The sequence below is a fragment of the Semicossyphus pulcher genome, unplaced genomic scaffold (genome assembly GCF_022749685.1).
Source record: "Semicossyphus pulcher isolate SPU_LCO1_2020_fin unplaced genomic scaffold, fSemPul1.0.p SCAF_11, whole genome shotgun sequence".
Taxonomy (NCBI): Eukaryota; Metazoa; Chordata; class Actinopteri; order Labriformes; family Labridae; genus Semicossyphus; species Semicossyphus pulcher.
Window position 1 is genome coordinate 26,406,060 of NW_027211615.1, and position 23,782 is coordinate 26,429,841.

General features: G+C 42.6%; 1 protein-coding gene across 3 annotated transcripts in view; it reads left to right on the plus strand.

The window, feature by feature from the left end:
* fam184ab (family with sequence similarity 184 member Ab) overlaps positions 1-23,782 on the plus strand; it is a 183,257-nt gene that overhangs the window by 136,083 nt on the left and 23,392 nt on the right. For all 3 annotated transcript variants that reach the window (XM_069657630.1, XM_069657631.1, XM_069657632.1), the window contains exons 15-17: positions 626-779; positions 3,256-3,383; positions 17,992-18,176. In XM_069657630.1, the coding sequence (XP_069513731.1) occupies positions 626-779; positions 3,256-3,383; positions 17,992-18,176 (467 nt within the window). The remainder of the gene's footprint in view (positions 1-625; positions 780-3,255; positions 3,384-17,991; positions 18,177-23,782) is intronic.

Sequence of the window (23,782 nt, forward strand, 5' to 3'; positions counted from 1 at the left end):
AATGCAGGTAATTTTTCCTTTTTTTTACTCTTAAAAACTACAAAAGAGATGATTGAATTTGTTCCAGACAAGGCCGTTCTGCACAGGAAGCCATTGAAGCTGTCAGACAACCTCTAAAGAGACTTTGAACTGTCTGTTCTACCACGACTTATGAGTGATCTTATCTCGTTTTTCCCCCTAACAGTACGCCGTAGAAACGTCTCATTTTTCTTCTCCCTGGTGTTTCAAGCAGTTTAAGTTGGTGTTGGATGATTTCTAGGTTCTCCTTCAGCACTCAGAGGATTTAAAGTTGCTAAAATGCTGCCGTATCTCTCCCTGTCTCACTTTTCCATTTTCATCTCTCCTTCGCCTTACATTTCTCTCCCACTCCATCATCTCCTCCTCCATCTTAAACTTAAATAACAAATGTTCCTCTTTCTCTCCCTCTCCTCACTCTTTTTCTCTACCCTACTTTCCCTCGATCCCCTCACACATCTCTCCCTCTGGCCCTCCCACCCTCTGTTCTACACTTTCTCCACATTTCCTGGCTAACCGTTGTTCCTCTCTGTTATCCTCTCTTACCCTCTCCCTGTTCCCCTACCTCCCCCCCCTTTCCCTTCGCCTCCCCCTCTCATCTCTCGTTCAGGAGCTGGAGGAGCGTCTCCGCCATCATCACCATGCAGAGCTGCAGTCTCTCAGAGAGGCTCACCGCCAGAGCATCGAGACGCTCAAACAGCAGTCAGAACAAGAGCTGCAAACACTCCGCTTTGAGCTGGAGGACGAGGGCAAAGCCATGCTGGGTGAGGTCTTCTAAAAGTGTGTGTGTGTGTGTGTGTGTGTGTGTGTGTGTGTGTGTGTGTGTGATTAAACAGATTCACCCTCCCATGACTTTTTCAACAGAAACTCTCATGAATGCACGGGGTTTTAGTCACAGTGCGCCCTCATTTTATTCTGGAAACTGAAGTCAGACTGAGAGAAAGTTAAGAGAAGAAAAACCTCTTTACTTTCATGAAATAAGTAGCGGTATAAGAATTTCTTTAAAGTGATGTAACACTGACTTTAAGAGTGGAAGTTTTTTAGCACAAATGCAGCTGGAATTTTAAAAAGTTATATATAATATATGAATAAGTTTATATGCTTCAAATAATACAAACATGTACAGCAAGAGACAGCAATAGCCTCAGTCATTTCATAAAACAGACTATCAGTTAACATAATGCTATATCATCATACGTGTCTTTGCAAAACACATCATGGTCTCAGATATAAACTCCTTTATAAAGTCACAAGTTCCAACAACTAGTTCCAAAATCGTTATGTACTGATACATTCTTAAAGGGCCAGGTCGCCGATTTTCAACCTCAGTCCTCTCATGCTATTATGGGAAGCTAATGCTATTATGGTAGGAGAAAAATGAAAGTTGGCTCTGTGTCTTTAGAGGACGCTATCTGCTTCTCCATTGGGCCCTGGAAAACCTCCACCAGACTACGTAAAACGCGTCATCCGGCAGAGGTCAGGGAGCTCGCTAAACTACACTTCCTCAATCTAGGACGCCCGTCTCTGATGTCATGTCTCGTTCAGAATCGTCAGTTTGAAATGTAGACTGCAGACCTGGAGATTTTCTAGACGATCCACCGGTATATTCTCGTCATATTTCAGATTCTGCACCGCTCTGAGCCATTGCCTGCAGCGAAACGGTGGTATTTCACTCCAGCGTCTCTCGCTGGGCGGTTCCTTTCAGAGGGAGGGGTGCAATGCATGCTGGGTGTTGAACGGGCGAAACCACAAGCTGTTTGATAAACTTTCTCCACAGCTATGGCGCCAATTTAAAATATCATTGCTTTTATCAATTACAGAGAACACCAGCTTTGACTGACAGAGGCTTTTTCCAGGGGTGAACTTCTCCTTTAATGCTTGTAGATGAGGCCCTGACTTTGTTTTATTTATATCTGGTTAGCAGCAGATTCATTTATGCTAACCAAGCTAGCTAACATAACAACATTTTGTGTTGTTTCAAACATGTATAACACCATTTCAGCCTTCATCTTTTATTCTGAAGTCTTAACAAGCCACAAGCATGCTAAAGTTACTTTGCAAGCTAGCTATACTCATTCATTTCATTCGTTTCATTTACAACAGGATCCTGTGGCTTTAGATGATTCTTTTCTCGTTAATATGCAACTTAATGGAGCAAATGCTTTTTGAAAAGCTTATCAGGTCAACAACTCTACAGGGGGCTTCTGTGGCGTGGGAGTGATGTCTCCATAATTTAAAGTTGAAGTTAATACAGCTGCTATTATGACTACAATAAAGTACATGGACTAGAGAACGGATAGAATTAAAGCTGTATGTCTTCACTTGCTGTATTATTTATTCTTAATCTTTACGGAGCGTCTTAAGGGAAGGATTTATGTAGCTTCAGAGACAGAAATAAACTACGCAACGCCTCAGAGACGGATTGAACTGTCACTGCTTTCTATCTTCAGAAATCTGAGCGGATATTTAAAGGGGCAGTCGGTGTTTTATTTACAGAATATTGACATATGTATAACGCACAACCCTCTGTTTAAAAGTCTAATGGACTGTTTGTGAAGTACAACGAGCACATCATCAAGTTTAAGATGGACTAACAGAACCAGAAAGTGTGGTAAAATCTCAGCCTCAGACAGGTTCTGGTGCTAACACACCCGTTCAGCTGTGAAAAATGTTCTTCCATTAACCTTGGTGTCATGGTCCTGACACCGGAGAGCTGCTTCCATCTATCTCTCACTTCCTCGCATCCTGACATCCTTTTATTACCTTTTTTCTCTTTATTTCTCTCCCTCTCTTACCTCGCTTCATCTCCTCCTCCTGTGTTGTTTCGAGTCTCAGCGTGTGTTTGTGAGGGAACGTATGTGTTGTCTCATTCTATATTTTCTTAGATTTTCTTTCACATTTAAAAGGAAGCTAATAGCAGTGCACGTTCCCTCTCTTTGCCTCTCTAAACCATTAGACTGTTTGCAATGAAAGGTTCATTGGAGTGTGGATTAAAGGCCACTCGGGTAAAGGTATCTGAAGCACTCTGCTTTATGTGCAAAGTGCTAAAAAGACTATTTATTTCGTAATAAAAATACCGCTGCGTCTAATGAGCACTCTTTTTGAAAGCAGACTAAAGGTCGGAGGAAGCTTTTTGCAACACATCCTTTAAATCCCTGAATATAAAGTGTGCAAACAGGCTCTGTTTGTTTCCATATGTGGGATTTAAACTGAACTTCGTGTGTCCATTTTTCCCATCAGCATCTCTGCGGTCAGAGTTGAACCACATCCACGCGTCAGCCATCGAACACCTGAGGCAAACCCACCAACAGGAGTCAGCTGTTGCCAAGGCTGAGCTGGAGAAAACACTGGAGAACAACCGGATACAGGTAAGACTCCTGACATGCACCTGGACATGTTGAGTTAACTAGTATATAGACACAAAAAGCGATGTCTTAAGAGTAATATAACGCACAGAACCATAGTTTCATGAACATCTGAGGCATCTTAGTGTCTTCGTCTGAGAGGGGAATTCACTGAGAATGAATTGCAGCGGCTGATAGCTCTGTAAATTGCGCATCATTTGCCCCCAGCTATCTTCTCCGTCTCAAGGTCTGATTCACAAAGCAAATTGCACTGATGATATTCAAGCTCAAACCCATGAAGTTTCACAGATCTGTGCAGTTTGCTCTAGTTTTGTGTCTGATTGTGGAGAGAAGCTGTCTGCACCTCCACTCTCTGCTGCGCTCTCATTGGTTGAGCGCACACTGATCTCAACTCCATCCACAGATCGATGATGAGCAGGGAGAGGAGGGGGCAGCTCTTTGAACAGTTTATTGTCAAGTCCAGACTCGACAGGTGTTTACTAGTTTAACGCAGCTTGTCCAGATAACAATCCCCATCATTCGTAACCGCTGCAGACCGTCTGCCTGTGTCTGTCCCGTGTGCCGGGGTTGAGCCTCGCACAGCCCCGGACTGATTGATCACCCTATTATATTAATAATAACAATATATGATTAACAAATTGTTTTTACAGACAAATACATTTTGGTCACATAAAAGGTAGACTTGTCGTCATGATCAGTCTAAACTCAAGAGCGTGACAGCCCTTGTATGACTGCGCCGCAGTTACCATTAGCTCTCTCTAGTCGGTAATATTCTCACTCTAACTGCACGGTGCTGTTAGCGCCGGTGTTGAATTAGATGCTTTTTTCCACGAGGCTCATTTGCATAGAAAGGGGTTCTTGTTTGTCCCGACTGTTTGCATCATGTCTTATTTAAATACACGCAAACAGCGCCGGAGCACAGAGACGCTGTTTCCTCTGCAGCGCACTTTGGGGTGCAGTCAGCCCTCTGTATGTGCGTGGAGAGGCGGAGTCTTGTTTATTAGTTTGAGTTACATTTTAGTCATTTTTACCCTTTACAGTTTCAGTTTAGTTTTAGTGGACGTCCAACAACTCAAAACATTTTAGTCAATTAGCCTTATGCAGGTTCAATCTGCTGTAAATCACCGTCCTTTCATTAATTATTTTCTGACGATGTTCTCTGCGGGTAATATTGATCCTCAGCGGAGATTATACATATTGTATGGAAACTCCTGGAACATAACGTTACACATGTAAAGCCACAGAACGCTGTGCAGTTGCAGTACATGCTGCACATTCCTCTCTTGCCTTATTAGCAGCAGTGTTGGTTTTTACAGTAATAACTTTTATATATTCATCATCTCTTCTCATTTAATCAGTCTGACTGAAGCAGACAGCCGATGGTCGCTCCTTTTTGTGCAGAAGAAGCGTCAAATATAAATGCTCCTTTTCTGTGAGCGTGCAGAGCCTGAAGCAGAAAGCCTGAGTTACAGAGAAAGTTCATAACAACCTTCATGATACCTGTTACCTCTAACTGGGTCTGGAGATGTTGTCAACAATTATCACCTGCATGGCTGGGCCGGATTCAGGGGGATCAGCTCTGCCCCTCATCGTGACAGATTAGACACAGTGGGGGAAAATACCATGGATTTTAAATGTCCAGCATTTTAGTCCCGTCTTGTCTCGTTAAGGAAAACAAAACATACATGTCGTCAGAGTTTTAATCATCAAAGATCTATTTTTAGCTCGTCAACATCTCATCTTCTTCAAGGTCGTTGACGAACATTTATCATCATCACTTTCGTTGAAGAAATCCACACTGGACCACAGCACAGAAACAAAGCTGCTGTGATGAAAACCTCTCTCTACTTCAGAATGAATCCTCGCGAACACTGCAGCATGCCCTCCTTCCTTCATTTCCGCAGTGAAGATTGTGGTTAGAACAAGTCCACTGTGTGTAAACACCTCTGAAAGGCTTTCAGGGCTTCTCTTTCACACTATTAAACACATTCATCCACAGCCTGCCCAAGGAAGCTGCTCGAGTGAGACACACAGACAGACACTAAATACACACTCAGGGTTTACTGGTTGGAATGTGAGAAAGCAGTTTGAAGTGTCCGTATGTTTGGAGTAAAGCAGCTGCTATTGCGAGAGATATTTTACAGCATAAAGAAATAACTCATAAAGTTTGAGTCCTGGTTGATTTAGCAACAACCTTGTTACAGCAACAGTGGCTTAAAACTATAGGCCCTCAGGGGGCAGCAACACTTGTAGAGCAGGCACTTTGTCATTTCATGCTGTTCAGGGTGAAGCCGTTTTCCGTGCAGCAGCAGGACGCAGTAAAGTTGGTTGTCGCCCAAAGCTTTTCATTGAACGCCTCACTGTTGCTGCTCTTTCTTTGTCCATTACTCCCCACAAGATTCAAGACTGCTCCTCTGTCATAGCGCTGCTGGAAATGACCGTTTCATTTTGTATGTCATTGACGAGTTTGGTTAGCGCCAGCAGTGGTGACAAATAGCCAGAGTTAAACTCGCTTTTTAACCTCGCGTTCACGTACACAACCGGCCACGTCATGAACGTAATTGTTCACATACTTGTCTCTGCTCTACGCGTGATACTGGAGGATACCTCTAGAGGGAACACCAGAGAGCTCAGGCCGTATGCAGCTACCGTATGTGAGGGATGTAAACAACAGACATGGAGACACTCGAGGAGCTTACTCTGCTTCATCTTACGTTTAGGTTGTGTTAATTTTTGAGGAAGCACGCAGCCTACTCTCCAAACAGATGCAGGGCGTGCCTGGCAGCCATCATGCGCACGCTAGCACGTAGTTAAAAGCAAGTCTATCTCCAGCCTTATTACTTCACATTAAAAGCCACCACATGACATGTTTGCATGTTTTAATGTGAAGCAGCAGTAGTGTGAAATGTTCTGACTCAACGTATACAGTGAAGCTCATATCAAAGACATCGGTTTCATGCTTCAAGTCTTACTGATTTAAGGAATTTTTAATCAGTACAGGAGGGACGGACTCCACCTCTAGATTCAAACTGCTAATCAGAGAGTTAATTAGGCTGTAAATACATTCGCGAGTATGAAAAACTGGGTCTGATTTTATGAAAATCTATATTTTTTTCATGCTAAACAGTTAGCCAGAGGAGTTCTTGGAGCAAGTAGTTGACCAATAGAAAATACATGAACATCAATTTTGATCTATGGTGGGAAATTTATAAAGGGGGTATTATGCTGTTTCACATTTTAAGACACATACACTGTGTTCCAAATTATTATGCAAATGACATTTTTCTCAGATTTTCCTAAATAGTCGATGCAAATGACAGTCAGCATAATTTTCAAGTCATCAACCGTTAGTTTAATGAATTTGAATGTTATTGAACAAACCTCCCAATGATAACAGTATTTTTCAAAAATAAAAAACTTAAAATGCACTGTTCCAAATTATTATGCACGACAGAGTTTTATAACATTTTATACGTTGTTATGAACTGAAAATGCTCATCTTTTGAATTTGCAGCATTAGGAGGTCATATTTACTGAAATCAAAAGCTATTTCAATCAAAAACATCTTAACAGGTCAAGTTACATTTTAACATAGGACCCCTTATTTGATAGCAGCTTCATAATTCTTGCATCCATTGACCTTGTGAGTTTTTGGAGAGTTTCTGCTTGAATTTCTTTGCAGGATGTCAGAATAGCCTCCCAGAGCTGCTGTTTGGATGTGAACTGCCTCCCACCCTCATAGATCTTTTGCTTGAGGATGCTCCAAAGGTTCTCAATAGGGTTGAGGTCAGGGGAGGATGGGGGCCACACCATGAGTTTCTCTCCTTTTATGCCCATAGCAGCCAATGATGCAGAGGTATTCCTTGCAGCATGAGATGGTGCATTGTCATGCATGAAGATGATTTTGTTACGGAAAGCACGGTTCGTCTTTTTGTACCATGGAAGAAAGTGGTCAGTCAGAAACTCCACATACTTTACAGAGGTCATTTTCACACCTTCAGGGACCCTAAAGGGGCCGACCAGCTCTCTCCCCATGATTCCGGCCCAAAACATGACTCCACCACCTCCTTGCTGACGTCGCAGCCTTGTTGGGACATGGTGGCCGTCCACCAACCATCCACTACTCCATCCATCTGGACCATCCAGGGTTGCACGGCACTCATCAGTGAACAAGACTGTTTGAAAATTAGTCTTCATGTATTTCTGGGCCCACTGCAGCCGTTTCTGCTTGTGAGCATTGTTTAGGGGTGGCCGAATAGAAGGTTTACGCATAACTGCAAGCCTCTGGAGGATCCTACACCTTGATGTTCGTGGGACTCCAGAGGCACCAGCAGCTTCAAATATCTGTTTGCTACTTTGTAACGGCATTTTAACAGCTGCTCTCTTAATCCGATGTTTTTGTCTGGCAGAAACTTTACTCATTGTGCCTTTATCTGCACGAACCCGTGTGTGCTCTGAATCAGCCACAAATCTCTTAACAGTACGATGATCACGCTTAAGTTTTCGTGAAATATCTAAGGTTTTCATACCTTGTCCAAGGCATTGAACTATTTCACGCTTTTCGGCAGCAGAGAGATCCTTTTTCTTTCCCATATTGCTTGGAAATGGTCGTCTGCTTAATAATGTGGAACGCCCTTCTTAAGTAGTTTTTCCTTAATTGGGCTCACCTGGCAAACTAATTATCACAGGTGTCTGAGATTGATTTCAGTGATCCAAAGAGCCCTGCGACACAATACCATCCATGAGTTTAATTGAAAAACAAAAAATTTAATCTTTATGACACTTAAATACAATTTGCGTAATAATTTGGAACGCGGTGTATATTATTACAATGTTGGATGTCCAGACTAAACGCAAATCTGTAGGTCAAAGTATGTTAACCCCCAGGCTTCTCAGCTCAGTCTGCAGGCTGCTGTGAACGCCAGGTTTTTCTACACGCTGCACTTTGTGACATCACAAATCTACGAAGAGCTGGCAAATCAGGAGAAAGCGGGGCTTGTAGGGACGGGGTTTCTTAAAGGGACAGAGCTGACTGAGACGTTTCTTTCAGGCAGGGGCTGTATGAGGGCCCGCACAGTTTTTTTTAACTGTGAATTATGCTAAGCTACTCCACAGGTATCACAGAGAGAAATATGAAGCTTGAAGGGAGTGTAATACCCCCTTTAGAATCTTATATGTCATAAACCCTTTTTATAGACAGATAGAAATTTTGAGGCAGTTTAACTATTTTCTATAATTTAAAGGACTAAAAAATTCATACATTAATAAAAAAATACATGAGGCGATGAAACTGATAAGAAAAGTTTAAATGTTTAAATCTTTCTATATTTTAAATTTGGTTTTAATGTTTTCCTCTGGCAGCTGTTGAACTGACATTAGATCTGGATGGAGGCTACGTAAGATAATGTAGCGAGCATGCCTCACACCTGCTGCAGGCCAACACACACACACCTACACACACACACTCCACCCGGCAGGCCACCCTCTTACCACCTCTTGTAAATCTAACTCATTACCCCGTCACCGTGAGCTCCTCTCTCTGCACCTTGCGATACAGATGTTCTCGCAGAGAAGCACAGCTGGCTCTCTTTAATACCCTCACACGCCACCATCAGTCCCTCTCATCTCCAGTTGCCACGGCAATAAGGAGTCAATAAAGGCTAACAGCGGAGTGTTGCAGCCTGAACCGCCTGTCAATCATAAGCCTCTCGCAGACACGGTGGAAATTGAGTTCAGGTTTCTCCTGCGGCACACGCGCTTCTGTCTGACCCTCGAGTTGACTCGGCGGCCTTCATTTAGTCTGGCAAACTTTCGAGAAGGTTTAAGTCGTTTATTTAGTTATTACAGTTTATTGTTTATTAATAACTATAATACTGAACACGGTATGTGGGCGAATAAGGAAAGGGAGTCTGTGATATATAACACACAGTGTGTATGTGGCGTGCTAGTCTGCAGAATGGTTTATGAAAAATCAGAACACGTCCTTATTTCTGTTCCCTAAAGAGTAACCCAATAAAAAATGCAATAAGCCGACTACTTAAAAAAAAAAATCAAATAAGCTCTAATCCAGTGCTGGCTTATGAAAAACTACTTTTTTCTCATGTGAACATCTTAAATCCAGACTTACACATACGTCAGACATCCAACGCTGCTGCTTTAACAAAGAACTGTTGCTCTTTCTTTTGGATCACTTTATTTTTTATTAAGTTAAAACAGAGAAACAGACAGAACTTTGGATCAAGGAACATTATCTTAATAATCAATTCATCTGTGTGTTATTTTCACAATAAAAAATGTAATTTCTTTCTACAGAAAATGTCAACAATTGTAAAAAAAAAACAACAACAAAAAAAACTACGGAAGCCCTGAGCGGCCATGCATCCATATGTATTGTTTACTCCTTTATCCCGTGATAATGAGTAATTTGCGTTTGTTTTCTCGAGATCTCAACTTATTTATCTCATTATCTCGAGATAACAACAACGTAACATCACATGACCATAACTCGTATCCCCAGAGAGTCAAAAGCACCGAACAAACTGAAGCCGCTTTCCCACAAGTCAAAAAACCTGCTAACACCCGCTAACACTCTGCTTTTTGCTTAGTGGGAAAGGCTACAATCGGCATTCAGACCCGGGTCAAATGACTCTGCAGTAGACCCGGGTAATTATCGCCTCGGCTCTGATCGACATTGAACACAAAACCCGGGTCGATGCGCTAATCTCCGCCCCCTTTCCAGCGTGGTGCTATGACGCTCACAGCAACAAATTCCACCCGTCTTTGTCCAAGCAGCGCTTGAACATCGTTCCAAATGTGTCGGTGCTGAGTTTGATAAACACACTGATATGTTAAACAATAAAGACCTAACCACCGTAACATCTTCCCTGTTTACTAACCCTGCTTCCAGCACATTTGTGACACAGCAGAAAAGAGACAGAAAGGAGGATACGTCACTGGCAAAGGGAAAAGAGACAATCTGCATTTATTGGCGGGTCTTCACGGATCTGCAAAACGTGCGTCAGCGAGCTAATTTTGATGGCATAGAGGTTTTAGAAACAGGCACGGCATGTTCTGGTCTGTAATGTCACAGTGACCTGCCCGTTATCAGGAGAAAACCAGCTTTGTTATCTCGAGATAATGAGATAGATCAATGCGTTATAAATCCAGCCTCGTCATCCCGAGATCTCAACTTATTTTTCTTGAGATCTTGAGAAAACGACTTGAAATTAACTCGCTATCAGCAGAAGTCAGAGTAGATCAAATGTATGGATGCATGTCTGCTCAGGTCTTCCGTAACACAGAGACTATTTTACATCATTAGTGACAGAAAAAGGCAGCAAATCCTTTAAAATCTAGAATCAGCAAAAAGATTTCCTGATTACCAAAATAGCTGCCATTAAGCTCACTTTGATTGCCTAATTAATGAATCATTGCAGCTCTTATGTGGGGGCAGAGAGAGAGGGGATGACGTGTAACAAGGGATTTAGAATCGGGAACGCTGAAGTCATGCTTTGTGCCTTCACTGAGTTCTGTTTGTCTCTTGTGTGCTTTAAAATAATCCGGCAGACTCCGTGGCACACGCCGTGACCCACAGCGTCAGTCCCTTTGGAGGTTACAAAGTTAATCTTTAAAAATATGCTGATTTATTAATGTTGAAAAACTGCTCGCACAGAGACTTCAGGAGTCTGTGTTTACATTAATGCCCTGTTTACTGTGCCGGAGTCCTAATGGCTCCAAATCTTAAAGCTCCTCAGTCGAGTCGTCAGAGTGGAAGAGCTCAGCCGCCGACAGTCGTCACGCTGAGTTAAATAATGTTTATATGCCTCTGATTACTCAACGGACGGGGAGGAAGAGGCCGATGGAGTACTGGGTTGTGTCTTTAGTGTCCCTGGAGCTACTCGGCTTGTTTGATCTAACGGAGCTGTCTGATCAATTATCACATCATCAGCATCTCTACACATCAAATATCTCCTCTGGTCTATTTCTATTGTTCTATTTTTGATGCTGTTAGAAGTGTTCGAGACAAACTCTTTCTTTCTTAGAGTTTGCCGTAAGCTGTCGAAGTTTAAAGTGTTGTTGTTTTTGTGTTATTAATATACTTTATGTACTTTACTTAGAGGAGCTGTCTTTGTGTCTTACAGCTCTTGTTTCCTTTTCTGGTATTTGAATATTCGTGTCATCGTTCTGTTCCTCTCCTCTTCTTCTCTTTCTCTCTTTTTTTACTTGGATTTTCAAAGCCAGTCGTTCACTAATGGGCACAATAATTTACAAATCTACACAAACCTTAACCATGAAATGTATTAGTTTTAAGAGCGATGTCTTCTATAAGACGAAATCACATTTTTATCTCGTCACCTCTTCTCTGATCTGGAGTTTGGCTGATGGACACGAAGACGTCTTTAATCAGGGAGATTCTAGTACGAAAAACTACCTTAAACTGAACCAACAGAATCTGCTTCATAGTACTTTGTGGTTGTAACTTAATCAGATTGACAGTTAATAAATGACCAAGTATGATACTAATACTGGTTTATTTGTAGTATTTAAGACCCCCCAACTATACCACGAGGAGCCGGAGCTGGCGCCTATCCCAGCTGTTATAGGGCGAGAGGCGGGGTTACACCCTGGACTGATCGCCAGTCAATCACAGGGCTGACACGTAGAGACAGACACAGTTTCATACAGGCAATTTAAGAGTCACTGATGAACCTAACGAGCATGTCTTTGGACTGTGGGAGGAAGCCGGAGTACCCGCAGGGAACACATGCACGGGGAGAACAAGCAAACTCCACACAGAAAGGCCCACTACGTCCAAACAGGGATTCGAACCACAAACCTTCTGGCTGTGAGGCCACAGCACTAACCACTGCACCACTGTGCAGCCCTGTGCTAACATATAAAATTAAATAATAAAATACAAAGAAGAATGATTAAAACAAGCAGACATGATATAACTTTCATTAGATTCTGATTCAATCGTTGCTGAATCCTGATCACTGCACAGAAGTACTTGAAATCTACTTTTTCCCAACTAAGCCCCAAAGTACATCTAAAAAATGCAGAAATATTTCATGTGGAATAATCCAAACTGCTCTAACTTTGGCAGAAAATTGCGTGATCATATTGGAGCCCATCATCCGCACTGAAAGGTAGATTGAGAAAATATTTCAGGGCCTTTAAATTGGACCAAATTCAAGCCAGATTATTATGTTGCAGAAGATCCCAATGACCTGGCAATGACCTGCAACAACCACTAGAACTGTCCATTGAAACATCATAAGGATAAACATCATAATGTCAAGAAAAAAACAGGTTCACATTAATGGTTATCTAGAAAGGACCGACCACCAGGACGGACGACACCGTCAAATTCATCTCTTCATCTTCATCAGGAAATCACTTCCTCCTTCAGTCGTGAGATCGGGCCAGCTAACGTCCACGCTTCATAAATAATTGAATAACGTATTTATTTTTTAAAGCCTTCAAAATTAGAAAAGGGAGGGACTGGCAAAAGAGCCGAAGATGGTGCCCATATTCTCCTTTACAGTGCGATCCACTTCTTTAGCCGTTGACTGGAGTGAAGGGGGAAGTGAGAATAAGCCCCAAACCAGCCTACAGCCATCTCCAGCAGTTTCATCTCACCAGTCGCCTGCCATGAACATCAAACAGAGATTTCTGCTGTAATTTGATTAGATTAGACCTTGAAAAAAGTCCCCATTCAATACATTATCTTCAGAGAGCCCTGGAGGAACCAATTTTGTTGTATTTTCCTTTTTCTTTGTTGCTTTCTTTTATTCTGCCAGCTTCTTTATCCCCGTCTTGTTTGCGTGTTGTTTTGCTTTTGTGCCTCCTGTCTCCCGAGATTAAAGCCAGGAGTTTGACGAGATGGAGAGTGAAATGAGTAAATGAGTCATTAAAGATTAATCTGCCTTGTCCCCATTGTGCCTAATTGCGCCGCCAGGTTTATTGACAACAAAATTCAGCCAGTGACATAAAATGAACTGTTGAGGGAGGCGCAGGTAGAGACAGGAGGAGCGCGATCATGAGGCCATGTTATTATGGCTTTTGGGTACATGAATGTTGCCCTTGGCACAAATTATTATAGAGGCAAGTGGATGAGATTTTTGCAGAGTGGTGAATCATTAAAGGACAATAACTGGGCAGTATTTAATCTCATTCTGATGGAGTTAAGTGGCCCTCTACTGTGAGTCTGCAGATCTCATCTTTGTCTTTTTTTGCCCCTTCTGAGCAAACGAGGCCATATCTGCTTCCCAGCATGACATGGTTCTAACACTGAACTTGTTTGCCTTCATCTGAGCATCGAATTTGTTTCTTTTTCTGTGGATTTTCAGTTATTCTTGGCATTTTACACACGGGTCTGTATGTGGGAGGAAGCCGGAGTACCCGCAGGGAACACATGCAAACTCCACACAGAAAGGCCCACTACGTCCCAACAGGGATTCACGGGTCTGTATGTGACTGACTGACTGACTGACTGACTGAGTGACGGTACTTTCAGAGCCGTAGAGAGAGAGAGTTGCGACATCGAAATGTCGGATCATGGAGCATGTTGGACCTCCACTGACGCAACTCTCTGTCTACACGGCTCTGGATACTTTATTCGGGGAGTAGGCGGGGTTGCTCCTCCGCTGCCCTCACCTACGTCCGCAGCGGTCATCTATCAAACACGTTGTCATCGGCCTCATAAGGACAGTCCTTCTAACACATTGCCCACAAAAGCGCACACTAAACTGATGCGGTCAGCCACACACTAGGTTTTGACCTGGTCTTGTTGAAGTTGTATCTGTAGTCATCCATCTTTTCTTTGTTTGTTCAGCCATAGTGGATGACTGTTTACTCGCAACACTCGCAGAGAGCAGAAAAGCAGCTGCTTGGCTCCGCCTACCCTCTCTGGCAGACCAACCACTGCTGGCTGATGGAAAACGCGTCACTAACTGGGCACCGCTTGGGATTTTTTTCCTCGAATGTCGCCACAGACACCCAGTCTGTAATACTGCAAATGCAAAGGCTTTCATCAGTGGGCCATAGGCTCAATCACCATTGTGTTTCCTCATTCAGAGATAGATAATGACAACATGAAACAGGATAGGGATTTGGATATTTTGAAATCAAGTCAACAAAGTTCTCGTACAACAAAAGCATTTACAGCAGCGAAGGGTTGAATATTCTTGACTGAGAAGAACCCTTATAATCCATATTAAAGTCTGTCAGCTGTTCTTTATTAACTACATTTCAGTCCTTAGACCTTCATCTGGTAAATTTAAACCAAAACATTGTTAATAAAATGTCAGTCAGACTCGCAGGATGTAGACAGTAGCTGTGTCTCCATTCGGGGGCTGCATCCTTCAAAGGACGCGGTCTGCGACTCATCGTAGCCTCTGTAGACCGCTGAGGTCGAACTGAAATGAGATGGTCTGGTGAACGGAGGATTTCCTGTTTGAGTCACCAGCTGTTCCCGCCCTTTGCCTTGCGTTGCCTAGCAACAGGTAGCTAGCTGGCTAACTAGCTATCATAACTAATGTCACGTAACTTAACCTATTATTTTAAACATGATTTGTTTCAATGTGTATCGCTGCTATTCCACTGAGTTGAAACCAAAAACGTTCACATTTTAAAGTGTATTCCTCGGCCACTTAACACAATGGATTTCAAGATACGTTGGGCCAAAGGATCCTTCAGGTGCATCCTTCGTGGCCTGGGAAATGGAGGAAGTATTTGCCTGCCACATCTGAAGGAGCCCTCAAAATGGGACGCGCTGCTGTGACACAATCGGCCTTCAAATATGTCCTTGGAAGGATGCAGCCCCTGAATTATGACACAGCCAGCGTGTGTATAATTCTGCTATTGGCTGTGTATTTAACACAGATTCTCCTCACCTTCCACCATCTGCTCTCCGACAGTTACAGTTACCCAAATCCTCGTCACTACATGAAACAACAACAACATCCGTGCTAGCAACCAGTTTAAATAAAGAATGTGCGAGAAGTCAGGTCGGCTTGGTTCTTCTGGGGATTTCAAGGATTTAGCCATAATTCATGGGATCACCTTCCCAATTTCAAACGTTCTATCAAAACAAGTTCCCTCCTGTCACTATTTTACAAGGGCACCGCCGCTGCCTCCTAAGCCTCGCGTCGCCCGAGACAACTGTTGGTTTAAGAAACACAAACAACTCGCAGCATTTTATTCCCAGCATGACGGGTTCAGCCAGACTTTTCTCTGGAAAGATAAAAGAAGAGTGAAGTGACATTGTGCAGGATTCTTTGGTCGATGTGACGGGAAATCGGTCCATCTTTCTGTCGAATTTTAGGTTTGACATTTCAATAGGAAATCTCTTATGTGGAGGCGTGATGGTGGCCTAAGAATACGATTATTTTTCATCTTTCTTATCGCCAGCAAATCCCATAAAATCAGTGTTTCAGTTGCTTTTTACTTTGCTTATAACTCAAGTTTTTAAAAACTGACAAGCAACGTTTGTTATTTTCTAAAGATGTTTGTCATTTCCCAAACAGCTGGGCACTAGTGTTTATGAAACATTACTGTAACAGATGTGAAAAGTGCATTTGCAAGGCACTACTTTCAGCTGGGGATTAACACACAGTAGTGAGTATTTATGGAAGCAGGTCACTGTGTGGGATTAAGTCAAAATAAATATAGTAGTCATGTTAATCATAATGAAGGATCATATAACCAATAACCACCATGTGATTCTTATGTTTTTATGGGATTTGTCACAATAAGGAAAATATAGAACAATGCAAGTGTTCCTTAAAACTGAATGATTTTCTCTTCCTCACAAAAGTCCAGAACTGCAACATAAATTCAAACAAACTTCATATGAACGAGGGCTTCAATCTTAAGTGTTCAGACCCATCACAGAGCAGGGCAGGTTGTGTGTTATGTCCCACGAGTGTTTGATTGAACCGACGCAGATTGAACTCCCACCATGTTTAGAAATTCAAATGTGTATTTTCTCACTTTGTAATCTCGGCTAATGTTCGCCAGGTCTTGTGTCATCGCATAAAAAAAGAGCGGCTCTGCGGGGCATCATGAGTCATTTGGACCGTTGGTCATCGTTGATTTAAATAGACGTCATTCAGTGGTCTGGAGGGATGTGGTAATTCATGAGCTTCTGGTGCTGAAACTGATGGAAATTTTGTTTTTGTCTTTTGGAGACACATTTAATCTTTTTTAAAAGAACAGTTGTGCTGTGAGCTGGTGCTCGCTCAATCTTTGATCCCATCGGCTGCAGTCTGAAGACGGTTTAGCCTCTGGGGACAACGGTGAACATGCCGGGAACGATAAACGCCTTCCAGTCAAGACTTCCTTTTCTGCTGCACTGTTTCAGAAAAAGAAACAGATTTTCTTGAGGTTCACTGGTAATTAACGGCTCTTAAGTTTGCTGAAATTTCAACATCATGATGCAGATTAGTAACAAGTCAAAATGAGGCTTTGTCAGGTTTGTCCTCAAGAGGAGAAGAAAACTACTTTAAAATGAAAAGTTTGAACGGAGGTCGGATCGATCAGTTCTGATGCATTCAAGGAAGTTGGGTAAATCTGAACGCTGAACGGCTTTCGCGACACAGCGTCAAAAGAATTTATCTGAAGTTGAATTTTACATCTAGAACAGATTGTTAGCTGTTAGCATGCAGATGTCTGTTTATAGAGATTAATAAGAAGTGAAATCATTGTCAGATGACGCTGATAACAGTAACAATAACTTTATTGATCCCCACTGAAGAATTTAAAAAGTCAGATGGCTGTGGGTACAAAAGATCTTCTGTATCCGTCCTGCAGCGAAGAGAGAAGAGCCGTCCACCACCGTTGTTTCTTTGGTCCATCAAGGTGTTATGAAGGTGATCCGTGTTGTTTAGAACGGCCTCAAAAAAGTTTTGTCTTTATCCTGGCAACTATTTCACTTCACATGGAACTTCAGCAGGTGCGGTATACTTTCTGAGTCTTCTCCGATATCTCCAGCTCATCACTTTCGCCGGGCAGAAAGTCAACACTTCCTATGTATCTCATAAAACTCTTCAAAGTCTTCACATGATGTAGAATATGAGGTTGGACTGACATGGATGTAAATTGCATTTCGACTTGCGGGCGAGGCGTGCACCTGTGGGACTGTTATTATAGTTCCACTGAAGCTCGTCTAAAGTGGCCCTTAAGTGATAAAGATAAAGAGCGATGCACATTGTAATTCATATAGGAACACTACAGCTCATTCATGCTAACAGCAGAGTGGCCCGGTCTACACAGGGGTATTTATGATTACAGCTCATGGTTGGATACTGAATGGTAATGAGCATCACTTTTCATTATCAGTCCATTCATTAACATTCATATTCAATTAGCAGCATTTAACAGCCAGTGTGGAACTTTGACTCACTCACTGCAGATTAATCATCTCATTACTGATGGGCCGAGTTTGTGCTCGTCATAAACACTGAGACCTTGAATGGACGTTCCATTACAGATGTAGAAACAACATGAAATCTGACACACTCTTTAAAGCTGACGCTTTATCTCTTTAAACCATGAAAACCAACAATGCTCATATTTCTTTGTTTTTCTTCCCAACCCCTTTCCCTAGGAGCGCGAGCTGCTGGGTCGGATTACCGAGCTGCAGGAGGAGGTGTCCAGGAGGAAGAACCACATCGCTCAGCTCGACCACCAGATCCACACGCTCAACGAGAATATCAGCACTCTGACTAAAGAGCTGGAACTCAAGGGCAAAGAGGTGCTCAAGATCCGCAGCGAAGCCAATCAGCAGATCAGGTATGACTCAGCGCTCGGGGCAGAGCTGAAAGGAAAACACTACAGTACGGAAAATGAAAGCCTTGGTTCAAACTTTTTGCTTCCTGGGAGTTCAAATGATTTGATTTCATGTAAAGTCCAATGACACTTGGCAAGGGCAAAATAGAGTGGTTTTATTTCTGTCCTCCTGGTCCAGTTACTCCAGCAAATCATCCTGTAAAGGGGTTTATTCTAACATATCTTATGTTTCCAACCTCACTACATATGTAGGATAGACTAGATGGTTGAATGTTGAAGGACCAGAATGTTGTTTAATATTTGCGTCAAGTCAATATCTCGCAACTGAAAGCATGTGTCACCCTGTTTGTCAGGAACTTGACTTCCTGTTTAGCGATCCTTACAAGTTTGGTTCCTTATACGGCCTGTTACGCCCCACCCTAATGCGACCCTGTGGGGCGAACAACTGTCCACAATCTGATCTAAAGATAACCATGTGAAACACCTTAAAACACTCACATACATGGGATTCATTAAAGGACACGCAAACAACCGGATCATTAGCTGAAGACCAAAATGAACCAAGCACAACAACACAACATCCCTGCTGAGAGGCAGAAACCACAACAGGCTAAGACCAGGTGCACCACAGTGAGAGCCACCTGGGAAGAGCTGGGAAAACGCAACAGGAGGGGAAAAGGGACAAACAGAACAGGGGAGCATACATCCGGACATTTGGGACGTTCCCATGTGGTCCCCTGTTGGTCATATGAGAAGGTTTTGTTGAAGACTTAATCAGAACGTTGGCGTGTTGGTCCAAGTTGGTCAGATGTTAACATTGCTTTTGTGACTGTAAGGGAAAACCCCCTTTGGTTATGTTACTGTCACATTGCAACATTAGAAAGTGAACATTTGCGTCTCTTACCCGGGGAAGACATGGCACCAGGATGCATTGTGGGAAGAATGCAATGCTTTGGGCAATGTTCTGCTGGGAAACCTCGGATCCTGCCATTTATGTGGATGTTACTTTGACACGTACGACCTACCTAAACATTGTTGCAGACCAAGCACACCCCTTCATGGAAACATTCCCTAATGGCCTCTTTCAGCAGGATGATGCGCCCTGCCACACTGCAAACATGGTTCAGGAATGGTTTGAGGATCACGATGAGTTCAAGGTGTTGACTCAGCCTCTAAATTCTCCAGATCTCAATCCAGTCAAGCATCTGTGGGATGTGCTGGACAAACAAGTCCGATCCATGGAGGCCCCACCTCGCAACTTACAGGACTTAAAGGATCTGCTGCTGACGTCTTGGTGCCAGATACCTCAGCACACCTTCAGAGGTCTGGTGGAGTCCATGCCTCGACGGGTCAGGGCTGTTTATGGGAGCTACACAATATTATATTATATATTGCTATCAAGATACAGCAATGGCCAAGGTTCAGGTGTTAAATGTTGCTGTGTTGGAACTTAGAACATTCTCATGTGGTCCCTGTTTGTCATGTTTGTCAGACCGTTTGCATATGAATGCAGAATAATCCAATGGTAACTTTCCCTACAAGTCTTCTGGGGGTGTTTTGTTTTGTTTATTTTATGGTCACATGGCGAGATAACAGAGAGAACATCTGGGATTTTATGAGAACGTTCCCACACGGTCCCCTGTTTGTCATATAAGTAGGTTAATTCCTAATCGGCGTTGTCGCAATGGAGTGTAATTGTCTTTTTAATGATACTCCCTTTATCACTTTAGGGAGACGTTCTATTTTTGTTATTTTATGGTCACATTGCAACGTTAAAAAAGAAGTAAGACGGGACGTAATGAGAACATCTCCATATGGTAAGTCACATGGGGGCGTTTAATTCTGCGTCTAAGTTGAGTCTGTTGGAGGTAAAGAAAACATCCCTATCTAGTTCTCTGTAGGTCTTTTAGGACGAATAGGTTCCCCTGACAACCACCAGAACTTGTCTAACAAAGGGCGTTTCCATTCGTACGCGCACAAAGAGGTAAATCATGAACAAGTTATCGCTGACATCTTTGAGATCACAGGGCATGTTTAAAGACTCCACAATCACTAATGCGCACTATAAACCCTTTTTGCTCACAGTAGCCCCTGTACCGACTGCATGTTGCTGACTTCTCCTTTTATATTTGGATGACGATAGTTTCTGCAATCCTTCTGCTGCTGCTGATGAAAACACACTGAGATGAAAGAGGGAGAAAGACCGAGCGAGGCCCTCACACTGTCTTTGTCTCTCCCCTCTCTCCACCAGCGTCAGGAGTCCATTGATTAGGAGATGTGAAGGTTATTTAGGGTAAAAGCAAAAGTGGAATCTATAATCACGTTGCTCCCTGCGGCACACTATGAATTTTTTAAAGTGCTGTATGGCTAATGTAGTCCAGCTACTTATGAGACTTAGAGTGTAGGCATGGATTCATGTGTACATCTGTGCGTTTTAAGGTCTTTGTGCATGTGTGTGTGTTTGACGTCAGCTCCCATGGTGCCTTATTCTCCACGGTTTGTTCCGCTGCTGCTAGCCTTTATGTATATGCGTCTTCTCTCTTTCTCTCTCTGCTAGCAGGCCAATGCGCAGCACATTTCTTCTTCTCTTATGTAACTCCCCGTCTGAATCCTGGTCACGGGGCTAAAAATAGACTTATAAATAAATAAAGTGGAAGCAGAGAGAGAGAGAGAGAGATAAGATGTGCGCCCCTCGGGGAGAGTTGGCCCAGTCAGAGTGAGAGGCAGACAGACATCCATGTTTCTCCTCCATCTCGCCCTCACATCCCTTTCATCATCCCTTTTCTCCTCCTCTTTTAATTAACATCTTTTATTATCATATTCCGTCACCCCGCTCTTATTTTAGCTCCTTCCTACCCAGAGAGAAACCTTTTACATTTGCAAATTGAAGCATATCAATTATACATACATGTCAGATTTTGCACCCACGTCATACCACGTTTATGTCAGTGCATTTTCACGTTGTTGTTCTGCTGTAATGTTTTCAACAGCAGACGTCCATCAGCATTACACTCATGGTATGTTCTCCAATAATGATGTTCTTGGAATTCAGTCTGTGTATCTGTCTCTCATTTCTTATCTCGCCACCGTTTCCTCTGTGGAACAATCCATTATGTTCACTCTCTCCTGGGAGAGACGGACAGAGGAGGAGAGTCTGCAGGTCCTGATTAGGTCTTAAAGGGAAATGCCACTCATTTAAAAAAGGAGATGAATGAAATGTGTTTCATTCCTGGACCACCAAGGACATTCAGTCACATTTTGAACATGCGTCACTCTTTATTTGAGCTTGAATTAGGAGGTCCCTGCTATAGTGACACATGTAGATTATAAAAGTCCTTATACACACAAAAAAGCTTGAAGTGATTCGGATTTTTGGACACTAAGTTGTATGAAATACTTTCTAGCAGTGTAGTGGATGCAAAGCTATTAGCTTACTCCGTCCCGTGGTCGGAGTTCTGGCCGGTTCCGAACGTAGAATAAGTAGTTCCACTGAGATGCCAGGGTCATGAAAGCAAAACAACACGCAGGCAGTGGTGATCCATTTTCAACACAAAATCATCGTCCTACGATTTCATATTCTGCGCCGTTCTGTTGGCACTATTTTCTCTCTAGACAAATCCAGTATCACTACGCCTGCGACAGGCCGGTTTCTCAGGTATGCCGACATAGTAGCCGATTCACATCGATTCTGACTGATTCCTGTCATCGTTGAAGTAGACATGTCGGACTATGAAAGTGATGAGGAAGATTTACCTTTAACAACAGATCCAACGGGACCTCGAGGGGCACGATCCGTGTCAGGAAAACGATTAAATACGTGCGGTGGATTTTTTTTATTACTACAGCCAGGAAAATCACAAACTCGCACCATTTTGACAGTTTGTATTTTCCTCTGTGACAACAAACGTCGTCTCACAAATTCCCACTTCCAGCGTGTTCTCTTAGAAACAGCTGATGGATCACGTCACCCGAGAAACCAGCCTGCCGCAGGCGTAGTGATACTGGATTTGTCAAGAGAGAAAATAGTGCCAAAAGAACGGCTGAGTTTATGAAATCCTAGGACGATGATTTTGTGTTGAAAATGGATCACCATCGCCTGCGTGTTGTTTTTGTAGCCTAAAACTTTTTGGTTTCATGACCCTGGCATCTCACCGGAACTACTTATTCTACGATCGGAACCGGACAGAACTCCGACCAGTAGGTGAGTAAGCTCATAGCTTTGCATCCAAAAATCCGAACCGTCCCTTTAATGTCAGGTGTTCGAGTATTTTCATTTGAAGCCGGCACTTGATTTACACTTGTAATTCCTCTCTGATCCAGAGAACAGAAAGTGTTCCCTCTGTGATCAAGTCAAAAAGGAAATGCACTTTTTGTTTTACGGCCCTTTGTATCACAATCTCAGATGTCACCTTTTCAGCAGGTTGTCTGATGAATGCAGACTTCAGTAGCCCTTCGCACACAAAGTATTTCAGGTGGCTGAGTTTGTGTTGAAGGCTTTCCAACAGCGCAGTAGGACGCTTTATGTTTGATTTGATAAATTGCACAAGTAGAGCTGAAGTTCTGTTCAAGGAAAAGGCTTGTTTTTTATACTTTATTAGACACCGTTTGATTTATTTTCAGGTGTAACTGTTCGTTTGTTCTCAGTCTGTCTTTGCTCTTGTTTGTTTAGTTTGTGGTGTCTTGTACGCCCATGTGGGCTGGGCACCTTTTTGTACATGACATGATGAAATAAACTAAATAACTCACTAACACATTAACATATACATGATGCATTGTAAAACAATATGTAGCTATGTAGCTCTTATCCGACCAACTACAACATTAAAAAGTTGCATATACAGCTCCAGAAAAATCTGGTTTTCTCTGGTTCTGCTATTTATATGTTTGTGTTTGTGTGAAATGAACTTTTCTTTTATTGTAAACGATGTTTCTCACAACTTCCAAATCAAATATTCTCAGTGAGGTCGTTTGTTTGCAGAAAATGACGACTGGTTGAGAAAACTAAAAGATGCAAAAAAGATGTTTTTCAGAGCTCGAGCAAAGCAAAGAAAACAAGTTCATGTTCACGTTGAAACAACAGGAAGCGTTCACAGATCAATATCTGGTGGAACAACCAGGTGTTTAATCACAGCTTTCATAGAGGTGTAACAATACGTCAGTCTGGATCAATATCGAAGCGATGACCAGCGACACGTCATCGATCCATATAGATATTCAGTTTATTTGCATGAGTTTATTTTAATACATTTTGTGAAACCAAATGTGTGTTGCTTTTACTTGAGAATATAAATGTAATGGATTATGTTAATGGGCAGATCGTCTCATATTGATCGCAGGCCCCTGAATTTAATCAAATCAAAATCATATTGTGGCAGACTTTGTGATATCGGCAAATATTGTATCGTTGTTCAGAGAATCGATATGATATCGTATCGTGATGAAACTTGTGATTTACACCCTTAAGCTTTCATGCATCTCTGCATGCTCTCCTCCAGTCTGTCACTGTGCTGCTGGGTGACCTTAGGCTGCTCTTGGAGCAGCTCGTCCTTGTTCGATGGCTTGTGACCGTCCATCTTCCTCATTCAGGAGGTTTTTACTGGTTCAGATCT